This window comes from Pseudophryne corroboree, chromosome 12, assembly GCF_028390025.1.
Source record: "Pseudophryne corroboree isolate aPseCor3 chromosome 12, aPseCor3.hap2, whole genome shotgun sequence".
Lineage (NCBI taxonomy): Eukaryota > Metazoa > Chordata > Amphibia > Anura > Myobatrachidae > Pseudophryne > Pseudophryne corroboree.
In genome coordinates this window covers 131,076,662-131,092,151 of record NC_086455.1, presented here as the reverse complement: position 1 = coordinate 131,092,151, position 15,490 = coordinate 131,076,662, and the positions used below count along the sequence as shown (strand labels likewise).

General features: G+C 46.4%; 1 protein-coding gene across 3 annotated transcripts in view; it reads right to left on the bottom strand.

The window, feature by feature from the left end:
* FMN1 (formin 1) overlaps positions 1-15,490 on the bottom strand; it is a 517,710-nt gene that overhangs the window by 417,635 nt on the left and 84,585 nt on the right. For all 3 annotated transcript variants that reach the window (XM_063948028.1, XM_063948025.1, XM_063948026.1), the window contains exon 2: positions 1,405-3,290. In XM_063948028.1, coding sequence (XP_063804098.1) covers positions 1,405-3,172 — 1,768 coding nt within the window. In that variant the 5' untranslated portion in view covers positions 3,173-3,290. The remainder of the gene's footprint in view (positions 1-1,404; positions 3,291-15,490) is intronic.

The following is a 15,490-nucleotide window of genomic DNA, read 5'->3' as shown; positions in this document are numbered from 1 at the left end:
GCTCAGACTCTGCAGGACATCCGTTTTGATACACAGGCATGCCAAATGGAGTTGTTCTTATCTGCTGCAACATAACCTATAACAAAATCCTTACAGCTGACTACTCATGTGCATTAACGTCTCTTGGTCAACCTTCACTAATTGGCTTTGAATTCAAAGTCACATGATACTCAATGTAAGCTCTGTGTAAAACATTTACAGTTGTGTTTTAAAATCACGGAATGTAATTCCTGCAAACACAGTATCAGACATTTTATCAATAAAAAGGAAAGAATTGTGTATTTGTAGCATTTAAAACTAAACCTGTTTTTTTACTAGGTCAAAGAGAAAACATTTTAATGACAATGCTAGGCGATTCAGACAGGTTGTTGCAAGCACTAAAAATTCTATGGAAATAGTTTATATTTCGTACGTGTTACAGGAAAGTCACACACCTATATTGTGAAATAATTTAGTTAGCACTGGTAGTGAATCACCCATTTATCTCCTTTCACTGGGAAAGCAGTTATGTGGCTGACAGGAGTGCCGATATGGTTAAGTTTTTTTAAAACATTCTAAAGGTGCCCACACACGGTGCGATGTGTCCTCCAGGGACACATCGCAAGCGGCGGGACTCGGCGTCGGCAAGTGCGCACAACACTTGCCGGCAAGGTCGAGCGACGGCAGGAGGGTGGGGGGTGGCAAGCTGGGCTACGCTGCCACATCACTCACCACCTACTCCGATCCTTCTGCATATTCAAGAGATCTGGGGAGGCGACAAATGCTCCGCAGGTGCGCTCATCACTGCATTGACATGCCCACATACAGTTTTTAAACTGTGTGTTGTTCCGATCGGTCGGAGATGGATACATCGTTTAATTACTTTCACCGAACTTCTCCATAAGAAACACAAAAAGAGAACCTTCTGTCTAGTGAAGGAAGGTGCTGCAGCATTAACTGTGTTCAAATAGAAAAAACAACAGTATATTAATAAAATAAAGGAAACAAAAAATGCATGCTGCCTTTACACGGCTAACGTACATTTGTTCAGTCCACATATTTATTATCAAAATTTCCTCCGTTACTGGAAGCTATTACCCCTTCTTTTTGGATCCTCTACTTGCCATCTCTAGATACTGTAATATCTCCTAAACACGTTCTAACACTATCACTTTATACTTGGCAGAAGAGAAAAAAAAAGAAACCACCTGAACATCAGGTCAAAGTGAAAGTAAATGCTATTTTGCCATAACCAAACCTTAAAAGGCAATTTTAGGTTTTTTTTTTCCTATCAGAAAAATGGTTTTATGAATGTTTGTGGCCAGTAGTCAAATTCCTTCTAGAACACCAGCCTAAATGAACATAACAAACTATGTTGAATAACTCTAAACACTTTGCTGCTGATGTGAAGTGAAAGTTACAAACCTGGAGGGGGCAGATCTAGGTGCAAGGTGGCGACTCTACCATTTCCTGAATGCTTTAGCCGGAACTCATCAGCAAGACAGGATTCTGGTCCCAGGTTGCCGAGGCTAGATGCTTTGCGTCTAGCCCCCACTGCTGAGAATGAGGACTCTCTGATAAAGTCACGTGGTACCGACCAAAGCATTTCTCTCCCCAAAGAGCTGGGATCACCCTCAGAGAGTTGAGTGGGCAAAGGAAGAATCCGGTGATGGAGCTGTGGGCTGGGCAGCCTGGATGAAAGCGGAGATGAGGCAGGAGACGCCTCTTTATTGACATTATTACTTGATGGGAAGCGGTGACTGAGCACACCACAGTCTGCAGGAGGGGTTGTTGCATACTTCTCTGCTTTAATGGTCTTTTGAGAGAATACTGGTAAATTTAAGGATTCCTGCGAATTAAACACCCGTTTCATTAGGCTGGGACTCACACGGCCCTGCTTTCCTCTGTGATCCAGCTGTCCCAGCCAATACTCTGTCTCTTCCACACTGTCACTTTTAAGGACCCTAAGGAGGCTTTTGTTGACAAAGCCATATGATTGCACAGTCTCCTTATCAGCCATGGTCTCCGCATTGAGAGTTCTATCCGCAATTGTGCCCCCCTCCTGGTGTCGCTCAACAGGCTCATGCACAGTAAGCACATCCACTTTAGAGACAAACTCATTTGGCACAGCAGAGAGGACAGCAGTGACATTCTTACATGCATCTGTAGGCAGCTCATCTGAGAAGCTATGTGTAGTCACCACTCTCTGCACACAAGGACTAAGATCTTGCACTTTAGCTACAACTGTCCTGACATCTTTCTGCCTGCAAGACGGCTCGCTGCCATCCTGTTCCAGGGAGCTCCTGTTTGATGAACTGCCATATACTAGTGCATTCTTGTGCTGCTCCTGCATAATCCTGACAACACCCTGCAGGTCTCCCACAGGGCTGGAATTCTGAGGAAGCACGGAGAAGTCACCAAACACATCATTGTCATATAAAGATTGTAAACTGCCCATTGCTGACTCTGGGCCAAGCACCCCTGAGCTCTCACTGTGTTTACCATGGGTGTTTTTCACAGAAAGCCCAGCTGCATAGCTGTCCTTATTCTCCACAGACTGGAGTCTTGGTCGTACCAACTTGTCAATAGATTCTGCTTGGGATCCCCTTATTGAGGGTGTTTTCTCTCTACCCTGTGACATCCCTGCTTCCGGGGCCCCTTTCCACTTCATTTTCTTGTTGACAAAGTCCTCGATGCTCTCTTTCCTTCGGCTGAACCTCCTGCCTTTTTTCCCTTTTGTTGAGGCAACCTTTTTTTCCATTGAGGCTGTTAATGAGTCGTGGAAATCAATGGGCCCACAGGAGTCCTCCAGAAATTGGGATGCTCCGGGCAGGTCCTGAAATTTGCCATCCTGATTTCCCATTTTAAATCCTGGGTTCTTAGCTGCGTGGAGGAGATCAATCAGCAATTTATCTTTAGCAGCAGTGAGCTTGTACAGCTCTCTGAGCAGGTCCCGTGTTGTGGTTTTCTTTAAGGCCTCTGTAAAGCTTCCATAAGGTGGATCCCTGTGCTGTGCCTGCTCCGTCTCCTCCCTGACTCGAAAACAGTTATCAAAGCATGCTCCAGCTTTGTCTCGTGTTACACAGCATTTGTACGTGAATCCCCTGACATTACCCCGAGGAAGATAGAAGCTTACGTAACAGAGCTCCAGAATGGGCTTGTGCAATTGGAGGCTAGAGTTAGTGCTCTCCATTGTAATACGCCTCTAATTATTCCAAAATTTAAATAATGTCAATGTTCTCTGTGCTTCATGACACAGCATGTGATAACCAGGCGGAGAATCATCTGACCGAGAGACACAATAACTTGTCCTGTTAGAGCAAGAAAAAAAAAAAAATATATCATATTCAGCATGAATACATACAGCCAATGAGTCATGTCCATTTCTGCAATTAACTATTTCTCATCTAATCTGCAGTCACATTAACCAAGGCTAATAAAGAGGTTCATATAGAAATGGTAATTCTACTAGTGCCCTGTAGATACTTTAAACACAATTTGAACACAGCTTTCATATTTTAGACATTTAATAAATCCATTCACGTTGAGTTCTGTGCATTTTTTGAAATCCTGAGTAGCTCTCGTCTAGTCAGGTGCACATAAGTATAGCAGTTATTAGTACGGCAACCAGAAGATGTGTTGCTGCCAAAACACTTATCAGTATCAGTGCTGCAATAAAGGCATTAGTGTTTGTGTGTGCCACAGTGAAAAAGTCTAACATTAATATACACATACAGACTATACGGATTTCTTTCTGTTTTGAAAAAAAAGAACCCCACAGACAACAGTAAATAAATGGCTTTGGTGCCAGAAGATACACACTATACAGTATATCTGCATTAATACATTTGATAAGGTTAGTATTTAAAATAAAACAAAGAGCATTTCCTAGTGTCACACAGATAATGGACCACAAGACAATAAGGAATCTTAACTCACCCTTGCAGACACAGAAAATGCAATATGGGAAACAAAACAAGTGGTCTTATCCTACTGTTTGCCGATAAGTATGATTAAGAGCAAGGTAGCTGCAGCTACACGGAAAAGCTGTCATCAGACAGCACCGTCCGTCTACACTGGGAGGAGTAACTCCAAGCAATGGGCACATCACAGCTGCCAACTGGCAGTAATTCATACTCAATATGACAGACTGCTATGGGCTAGGCAGCAACAGTAGGGAGAAAGGTTGCATTTATCACAGTGGGCTGATGGTCCGTAAAACACAGATGAAAGGAAGATACTGGGATGTTGTTTTGTTCCCAAAGAGGATATTAAGATTTTATTTCAAAACTACCGTACAATTGCATTATAAGAAAAACAAAAAAAGATGTACCTTGCTCAGTAATGACATTAATGGCTCTGCCGAGACTCTGGTGAACGTCTTGCTTTGATTATTTTCTTTTGTTATAGACAGCCAGGCAGCCCACAAAAAGTTAAACAAATTATTCCATTGCTGACCTTTTCTGCCAAGATGCTGGCAGCATATACACCGTATGATGCAGAAGGGTGGGCAAACGCATCCTCTATCTCCAGCAGCTGGGGACAGCTGATGAATATAGCAGATCTGGGTGTGGTTCGTTTTATCGACAGTGTCTAGGTCGACAATGTTTAGGTCGACCACTATAGGTCGACATGGATGGAAGGTCGACAGGGTTTCTAGGTCGACAGGTCTAAAGGTCGACATGAGGATTTTTTTTTTCTTTTGTCGTTTTCTTCGTAGAGTGACCGGGATCCCAAATTAGTGCACCGCTTCGCTCGCCATGCTTCGGGCATGGTGCCTTCACTCCACTACCGCTTCGCTCGCCACACTTTACCGTTCCAATAGTAGTCCACGTGGATCGCTAAGTATGAAACCCCCCCCCCCAAAAAAGTGAAAAACTCATGTCGACCTTTAGACCTGTCGACCTAGCACATGTCGACCTAGAAACCCTGTCGACCTTCCATCCATGTCGACCTAGTGACTGTCGACCTAAACATTGTCGACCTAGACACTGTCGATCTTCAGACCGGATCCCAGCAGATCTAGGCTATGTGATTATACAGTAAAAGATGCGAAAGATGTCAGTCTATATTGCTATGTCAGTGGAGACTGCAAATTCAGTTATATCCCAAGTGTGCCCATCCAAAATTTTAAACAGGAGTAAAATTAAGTAGAAACGATTTGCTAATCCATAGCATAAAATTACAATTTAAGTCAGCCAAACGCTAAGTGATATTAATAACAGAAATTGCACGCTTTTATGACCCCCTCAGTGGCGCAATGCATTGCTTACTCTGGACACATGGTTCTATAGTACTCTGAAACGGATGGTATTTTGTACCACAAAGGCTACAGTAAAAATTATTTCAAATGTTTGTTGCCTCCTACAAATATTGGAGTAACACATACAAATACATGACCTGTTTAATCTTGGCACAGATGTCACACATTAAATCACTGGAGACATTTTATCTCCCCACTACTGAGATCTCTTAAATCCAGATTATGCAGATTAGAAGAGGCTGACACGGGAATCAAATTAAAAAAAATAAGAATTTACTTACCGATAATTCTATTTCTCATAGTCCGTAGTGGATGCTGGGAACTCCGAAAGGACCATGGGGAATAGCGGCTCCGCAGGAGACTGGGCACAAAAGTAAAAGCTTTAAGACTAGCTGGTGTGCACTGGCTCCTCCCCCTATGACCCTCCTCCAAGCCTCAGTTAGGATACTGTGCCCGGACGAGCGTACACAATAAGGAAGGATATTGAATCCCGGGTAAGACTCATACCAGCCACACCAATCACACCGTACAACCTGTGATCTGAACCCAGTTAACAGCATGATAACAGAGGAGCCTCTGAAAAGATGGCTCACAACAATAATAACCCTATTTTTGTAACTATGTACAAGTATTGCAGACAATCTGCACTTGGGATGGGCGCCCAGCATCCACTACGGACTATGAGAAATAGAATTATCGGTAAGTAAATTCTTATTTTCTCTGACGTCCTAGTGGATGCTGGGAACTCCGAAAGGACCGTGGGGATTATACCAAAGCTCCCAAACGGGCGGGAGAGTGCGGATGACTCTGCAGCACCAAATGAGAGAACTCCAGGTCCTCCTCAGCCAGGGTATCAATTTTGTAGAATTTTACAAACGTATTTGCTCCTGACCAAGTAGCTGCTCGGCAAAGTTGTAAAGCCGAGACCCCTCGGGCAGCCGCCCAAGATGAGCCCATCTTCCTTGTGGAGTGGGCATTTACAGATTTTTGGCTGTGGCAGGCCTGCCACAGAATGTGCAAGCTGAATTGTACTACAATTCCAACGAGCAATAGTCTGCTTAGAAGCAGGAGCACCCAGCTTGTTGGGTGCATACAGGATAAACAGCGAGTCAGATTTTCTGACTCCAGCCGTCCTGGAAACATATTTTCAGGGCCCTGACAACGTCTAGCAACTTGGAGTCCTCCAAGTCCCTAGTAGCCGCAGGCACCACATTAGGTTGGTTCAGGTGAAACGCTGAAACCACCTTAGGGAGAAACTGAGGACGAGTCCTCAATTCCGCCCTGTCCGAATGGAAAATCAGATAAGGGCTTTTACAGGATAAAGCCGCCAATTCTGACACGCGCCTGGCCCAGGCCAGGGCTAACAGCATGACCACTTTCCATGTGAGATATTTTAACTCCACAGATTTAAGTGGTTCAAACCAATGTGACTTTTTGGAACCCAAAAACTACATTGAGATCCCAAGGTACCACTGGAGGCACAAAAGGAGGCTGTATATGCAGTACCCCTTTTACAACGTCTGAACTTCAGGGACTGAAGCTAGTTCTTTTTGGAAGAAAATTGACAGGGCCGAAATTTGAACCTTAATGGACCCCAATTTCAGGCCCATAGACACTCCTGTTTGCAGGAAATGTAGGAATCGACCCAGTTGAATTTCCTCCGTCGGGCCTTACTGGCCTCGCACCACGCAACATATTTTTGCCAAATGCGGTGATAATGTTTTGCGGTTACATCCTTCCTGGCTTTGATCAGGATAGGGATGACCTCATCCGGAATGCCTTTTTTTCCTTCAGGATCCGGCGTTCAACCGCCATGCCGTCAAATGCAGTCGCGGTAAGTCTTGGAACAGACAGGGTCCTTGCTGAAGCAGGTCCCTTCTTAGAGGTAGAGGCCACGGATCCTCCGTGAGCATCTTTTGAAGTTCCGGTTACCAAGTCCTTCTTGGCCAATCCGGAGCCACGAATATAGTGCTTACTCCCCTCCATCTTATCAATCTCAGTACCTTGGGTATGAGAGGCAGATGAGGGAACACATACACTGACTGGTACACCCACGGTGTTACCAGAGCGTCTACAGCTATTGCCTGAGGGTCCCTTGACCTGGCGCAATACCTGTCGAGTTTTTCCCAATGGTTTATAATCATGTGGAAGATTTCTGGGTGAAGTCCCCACTCTCCCGGGTGGAGGTCGTGTCTGCTGTTGAAGTCTGCTTCCCAGTTGTCCACTCCCGGAATTGCTGACAGTGCTATCACATGATTTTCCGCCCAGCGAAGAATCCTTGCAGCTTCTGCCATTGCCCTCCTGCTTCTTGTGCCACCCTGTCTGTTTACGTGGGTGACTGCCGTGATGTTGTCCGACTGGATCAACACCGGCTGACCTTGAAGCAGAGGTCTTGCTAAGCTTAGAGCATTGTAAATGGCCCTTAGCTTCAGGATATTTTTGTGAAGTGATGTCTCCAGGCTTGACCATAAGCCCTGGAAATTCCTTCCCTGTGTGACTGCTCCCCAGCCTCGCAGGCTGGCATCCGTGGTCACCAGGACCCAGTCCTGAATGCCGAATCTGCGGCCCTCTAGAAGATGAGCACTCTGCAACCACCACAGGAGGGACACCCTTGTTCTTGGTGACAGGGTTATCCGCTGATGCATCTGAAGATGCGACCCGGACCATTTGTCCAGCAGATCCCACTGAAAAGTTCTTGCGTGGAATCTGCCGAATGGAATCGCTTCGTAAGAAGCCACCATCTTTCCCAGGACCCTTGTGCATTGATGTACTGACACTTGGCCTGGTCTTAGGAGGTTCCTGACTAGGTCGGATAACTCCCTGGCTTTCTCTTCCGGGAGAAACACCTTTTTCTGTACTGTGTCCAGAATCATTCCTAGGAACAGCAGACGTGTCGTCGGAATCAGCTGCGATTTTGGAATATTTAGAATCCATCCGTGCTGTCGTAGTACTACTTGAGATAGTGCTACTCCGACCTCTAACTGTTCTCTGGACCTTGCCCTTATCAGGAGATCGTCCAAGTAAGGGATAATTAAGACGCCTTTTCTTCGAAGAAGAATCATCATTTCGGCCATTACCTTGGTAAAGACCCGGGGTGCCGTGGACAATCCAAACGGCAGCGTCTGAAACAGATAGTGACAGTTCTGTACCACAAACCTGAGGTACCCTTGGTGAGAAGGGCAAATTGGGACATGGAGGTAAGCATCCTTGATGTCCAGAGACACCATATAGTCCCCTTCTTCCAGGTTCGCTATCACTGCTCTGAGTGACTCCATCTTGAACTTGAACCTTTTTATGTAAGTGTTCAAGGATTTCAGATTTAAAATGGGTCTCACCGAGCCGTCCGGCTTCGGTACCACAAACAGCGTGGAATAATACCCCTTTCCCTGTTGTAGGAGGGGTACCTTGATTATCACTTGCTGGGAATACAGCTTGTGAATGGCTTCCAATACCGCCTCCCTGTCGGGGGGCGACGTTGGTAAAGCAGACTTCAGGAACCGGCGAGGGGGAGACGTCTCGAATTCCAATTTGTACCCCTGAGATACTACCTGCAGGATCCAGGGGTCCACTTGCGAGTGAGCCCACTGCGCGCTGAAATTCTTGAGACGGGCCCCCACCGTGCCTGAGTCCGCTTGTAAGGCCCCAGCGTCATGCTGAGGACTTGGCAGAAGCGGGGGAGGGCTTCTGTTCGTGGGAAGAGGCTGTCTGCTGCAGTCTTTTTCCCCTTCCTCTGCCCCGGGGCAGATATGAGTGGCCTTTTGCCCGCTTGCCCTTATGGGGACGAAAGGACTGAGCCTGAAAAGACGGTATCTTTTTCTGCTGCGAGGTGACTTGGGGTAAAAAGGTGGATTTCCCAGCCGTTGCCGTGGCCACCAGGTCCGATAGACCGACCCCAAATAACTCCTCCCCTTTATACGGCAATACTTCCATATGCCGTTTGGAATCCGCATCCCCTGACCACTGTCGCGTCCATAATCCTCTTCTGGCAGAAATGGACATCGCACTTACTCTTGATGCCAGAGTGCAAATATCCCTCTGTGCATCTCGCATATAGAAATGCATCCTTTAAATGCTCTATAGTCAATAATATATTGTCCCTGTCCAGGGTATCAATATTTTCAGTCAGGGAATCCGACCAAGCCACCCCAGCACTGCACATCCAGGCTGAGGCGATTGCTGGTCGCAGTATAATACCAGTATGTGTGTATATACTTTTTAGGATATTTTCCAGCTTCCTATCCGCTGGTTCCTTGAGGGCGGCCGTATCAGGAGACGGTAACGCCACTTGTTTTGATAAGCGTGTGAGCGCCTTATCTACCCTAGGGGGTGTTTCCCAACGTGCCCTAACCTCTGGCGGGAAAGGGTATAATGCCAATAATTTTTTAGAAATTAGCATTTTTTTTATCGGGGGAAACCCACGCTTCTTCACACACCTCATTTAATTCATCTGATTCGGGAAAAACTACGGGTAGTTTTTTCACACCCCACATAATACCCTTTTTTGTGGTACTTGTAGTATCAGAAATGTTCAAAACCTCCTTCATTGCCGTGATCATGTAATGTGTGGCCCTACTGGAAAATACGTTTGTTTCCTCACCGTCGACACTGGAGTCAGTGTCCGTGTCTGTATCGACCTGAGGTAACGGGCGCTTTAGAGCCCCTGACGGTGTTTGAGACGCCTGTACAGGTATTAACTGATTTGCCGGCTGTCTCATGTCGTCAACAGTCTTTTGTAAAGTGCTGACACTATCACGTAATTCTTTCCATAAGACCATCCAGTCAGGTGTCGACTCCCTAGGGGGTGACATCACTAACACAGGCAATTGCTCCGCCTCCACACCATTTTCCTCCTCATACATGTCGACACAACGTACCGACACACAGCACACACACAGGGAATGCTCTGATAGAGGACAGGACCCCACTAGCCCTTTGGGGAGACAGAGGAAGAGTTTGCCAGCACACACCAGAGCGCTATATATATATATATATATATATATATATATATATATATATATATATATATATATAGGGATAACCTTATATAAGTGTTTTTCCCTAATATAGCTGCTGTATATATTTATATGCCAATTTAGTGCCCCCCCTCTCTTGTTTTACCCTGTTTCTGTAGTGCAGGACTGCAGGGGAGAGTCAGGGAGCCTTCCTCCAACGGAGCTGTGAGGAAAAAATGGCGCCAGTGTGCTGAGGAGATAGGCTCCGCCCCCTTCTCGGCGGCCTTTCTCCCGCTTTTTTATGGAAAAATTGGCAGGGGTTAAATACATCCATATAGCCCAGGAGCTATATGTGATGTATTTTTTGCCAAAAAAGGTGTTTTTATTGCGTCTCAGGGCGCCCCCCCCAGCGCCCTGCACCCTCAGTGACCGGAGTATGAAGTGTGCTGAGAGCAATGGCGCACAGCTGCGGTGCTGTGCGCTACCTTATAGAAGACAGGACGTCTTCTGCCGCCGATTTCCCGGACCTCTTCAGTCTTCTGGCTCTGTAAGGGGGCCGGCGGCGCGGCTCTGGGACCCATCCATGGCTGGGCCTGTGATCGTCCCTCTGGAGCTAATGTCCAGTAGCCTAAGAAGCCCAATCCACTCTGCACGCAGGTGAGTTCGCTTCTTCTCCCCTTAGTCCCTCGGTGCAGTGAGCCTGTTGCCAGCAGGTCTCACTGAAAATAAAAAAACCTACTTTAAACTTTTACACTAAGCAGCTCAGGAGAGCCCTTAGCCTGCACCCGTCTCGTTCGGGCACAAAAATCTAACTGAGGCTTGGAGGAGGGTCATAGGGGGAGGAGCCAGTGCACACCAGGTAGTCCTAAAGCTTTTTACTTTTGTGCCCAGTCTCCTGCGGAGCCGCTATTCCCCATGGTCCTTTCGGAGTCCCCAGCATCCACTAGGACGTTAGAGAAAACATTTTTCATTGCCTCAATCATGTAACGTGTGGCCCTACTGGAAGTCACATTTGTCTTTTCACCGTCGACACTGGAGTCAGTATCCGTGTCGGCGCCTATATCTGCCATCTGAGGTAACGGGCGCTTTAGAGCCCCTGACGGCCTATGAGACGTCTGGACAGGCACAAGCTGAGTAGCCGGCTGTCTCATGTCAACTACTGTCTTTTATACAGAGCTGACACTGTCACGTAATTCCTTCCAACAGTTCATCCACTCAGGTGTCGACCCCCTAGGGGGTGACATCACTATTACAGGCAATCTGCTCCGTCTCCACATCATTTTTCTCCTCATACATGTCGACACAAACGTACCGACATACAGCACACACACAGGGAATGCTCTGATAGAGGACAGGACCCCACTAGCCCTTTGGGGAGACAGAGGGAGAGTTTGCCAGCACACACCAGAGCGCTATATATATATATATATATATATATATATATATATATATACATATACACACAGGGATAACCTTATATAAGTGTTTTTCCCCTTATAGCTGCTGTATTGTTTATACTGCGCCTAATTAGTGCCCCCCTCTCTTTTTTAACCCTTTCTGTAGTGTAGTGACTGCAGGGGAGAGCCAGGGAGCTTCCCTCCAACGGAGCTGTGAGGGAAAATGGCGCCAGTGTGCTGAGGAGATAGGCTCCGCCCACTTATCGGCGGCCTTATCTCCCGTTTTTTTATGTATCCTGGCAGGGGTTAAATGCATTCATATAGCCCAGGAGCTATATGTGATGTATTTTTTTTTTTTTTTGCCATATAAGGTATTTTTATTGCGTCTCAGGGCGCCCCCCCCCCAGCGCCCTGCACCCTCAGTGACCGGAGTGTGAAGTGTGCTGAGAGCAATGGCGCACAGCTGCGGTGCTGTGCGCTACCTTATTGAAGACAGGACGTCTTCTGCCGCCGATTTTCCGGACCTCTTCTGCTCTTCTGGCTCTGTAAGGGGGACGGCGGCGCGGCTCTGGGACCCATCCATGGCTGGGCCTGTGATCGTCCCTCTGGAGCTAATGTCCAGTAGCCTAAGAAGCCCAATCCACTCTGCACGCAGGTGAGTTCGCTTCTTCTCCCCTTAGTCCCTCGATGCAGTGAGCCTGTTGCCAGCAGGACTCACTGAAAATAAAAAACCTAATTTAAACTTTTACTCTAAGCAGCTCAGGAGAGCCACGTAGATTGCACCCTTCTCGTTCGGGCACAAAAATCTAACCGAGGCTTGGAGGAGGGTCATAGGGGGAGGAGCCAGTGCACACCAGCTAGTCTTAAAGCTTTTACTTTTGTGCCCAGTCTCCTGCGGAGCCGCTATTCCCCATGGTCCTTTCGGAGTTCCCAGCATCCACTAGGACGTCAGAGAAATTAAAGAGTTAAAATGACAATAAATCTATTTTACCCTATAAAAGGTAGCGCTGGACATCTGGTTTCACACTAACTGCATACATGACCACTAGCCGTATACTTCAGCCCCTGCTGTGATGGGCCACAATATTACTATTAAAGGCGCATACACACGGAGAGATTTTGACTGAGCGATTTCCCTTGAACTGGCTGTAGGAGATTTTGACTAATACCCCTTTTCCTCTAGCTCAAAAAACACGGGTAAATGCACGGGGGCGCGCATTAACCCGTGTTTTTTGCAAGTGGAAAAGGGTAAACCCAGATCAAGTGACCCATGAATCCTACCCGGCTATCTACCTGGGTAGGACACGAGAATGATCCGGATTGGGTTGTAGTGTAAACGAAAGCAGTGTCGATACGACACAGCTCCAGTTTACACTGTATGGAAGGCCGGCGCTGGGAGATCATGTGATCTCCCTGTGCCGCCCCTGCCGCATCACTAGAAGCGTCACCAACCCGGCATATGCCGGGTTGTGACTGCTGATGGGAAAGGGGCCGAGCACGGGTCGCAGCAGGGGGCAGCTCCCGTGTCAGGCTCCCGGCTGCGACTCGTGCTCGTAGGTGGAAAAGGGGTATAACTTTACCTGAGATTTTGACTAACTTTTCCAGCGATTTTGGCTATGGGCGATTTTGGCTAACTTATTCAAGCAAGGGGATGTTTTTTCTTTTCCAGCGACCTAGCGAAAATTGACTTGCCTGCACAGTCTATTTTTAGCAGCGATAGCGACATGGCGGGGCCGCGCATCACTATCGCTGGCTGTGTACACATGGAGAGATATACACTAACTTTCTGAGCGATTTTGACTATATAGTCAAAATCGCTCAGTTATATCGCTCCGTGTGTATGCACCTTAAGCCAAGCAGTCTCACTGATGGCTTCCCTTTCCCTTGATATGCATAAATTATTAACTGAGAATCCACTGTTGAAATAAAATATAAAGAAGTTATCGGAGGGCCTACTGAAGCTTCTCCAAATGCAAACATGGTAGTTTAATTGGCAAAAAAAAAAAAAAAAAAAAAAAGGAAAAATATTTGACTGAATAAAATGACACTATTATGTGGAGAGGTCACTAACAGTCATGGCAGGTAAGGAGAATGCAAGGAGGGGTGATAGGATTCAGGTGTGGTAATGTGGACGTCTCTAGTTAGGGATAAAAGGCTACAGGCTATGTGGCATATGACTTGTTTATAAGACTTATTTGCACGCACAAGCAATGTAACAGGGATCTTCCCACAGGCAGAGGTTTTGTATTGTTGGCATGAGACTGATGGGGCATGACACCAATTTGCTGAACACAAAATTAATACAGAGCACATGTGGCTATAAAGGAATGAATCGGTTATTCCAAGCATAGCACATGTAATGGAGATGGGGGAAGGGGCTGAAATGGGAATGGAGGCACCTTAGGATGGATATAGCCTGCAATTGGCAAAACCATGCCTTGTAAATGATTGCGGCTTTAAAAAAAACATCCGAGTTCGGCCAGGAACCCGCACCTCCGGCCAACTTGGCATTCATTACATCCAGACCCATAAGTTTGGTGTCCCTGCAGATTTGTGAATGCATGCCTCGATCCCAGGATATTTTTAAGTACTCCAGAAAGACTGGTCAATGTTGATCAGGCTGGAAAATGGCACAAAAACAATCTTGGAAGAATATGGCCTTAAGCTAGATAAATACTACATAATTATTGGGCAGAAATGAAGATGGACGCCCACCGGAGCCATCTCATACTCATTCGCAAATGCGTACACATACGCAGCCTGTACACAAAAACAACAAACAGCGGGTTTAAGGGTAGGCCTATGGCCAGGAAGACTAGAAAATGGCAACAGCGATGTAGGCACCATGTTTTTGGACTGACGAGCTCAGAGAAGACGGCAGATGCACACCATGAAACCGGCCATGACACGCCTGCTTTTCGCACCACTTCCTGTAAACACCTCCAAACGGTCACTTTCTGTCAATCACTTTTTCATGGAACGCTCATTGCTGCACCTTGACGTATGCGCATTGTGTTTGCAGCACATGCGCAGTTGGAAGATAATTGCATTGCTGTGTGAACATCGCTTCATGTGTACAAACATGAATTAGGCCCTGTATGTGAATGCTCGATAATCTGCCACTATTTTCTATGGCTTATTACTTCCTCCTGTTGGCGGATCTATGCAATTTCAGTGTGGTGTGGCAAAACTTCAGTAACTTACAAAAAAAAAAAAAAAAAAAAACTAAATTAGATTAAAAAAAAAACGCACTGCTTAAAATATCAAATTCTTCTACAGACAGAAATTGTTCCGATGGTTGGGTCGACAGAAAATAGTATTTTAAATACCTACCGGTAAATGCTTTTCTCGTAGTGCATAAGGGATATTGGGAACAGAATTAGTACGATGGGGTATAGACGGGTCCAAAGGAGCCAGTGCACTTTAAATTTCTTCAACTGGGTGTGCTGGCTCCTCCTATGTCTCCTCCTACAGGTCAGTTATAGGTAAAACAGTGCCCGAAGGACATAATTAAGAAAAGGAACATAATAATGGTGTTGAGAATTATACACCAGCACACCAAAACATAACCAGGCCAGCAACGTCTGGCAACAGTAACAACAACAGCTGAACAGGTAAAACAGAACATAGAACCTGCAGAAAGTAACCGCACAGAGACGGGCGCCCAATATCCCTTATGGACTATGAAAAGGATTTACCGGTAGTATTTAAAATCCTATTTTCTCTAGCATCCATAAGGGATATTGGAGACAGAATTAGTACGATGGGGATGTCCCAAAGCTTCCAGAACATGCGGAGACTGCTGCAGCACCCAGTGCCAGATTAATGTCCACATGGGCCTGGAGCTGAAATTCATGGAGGGCCTACCGTGTGCCACTGTAGGAGGTACAAGAAATACG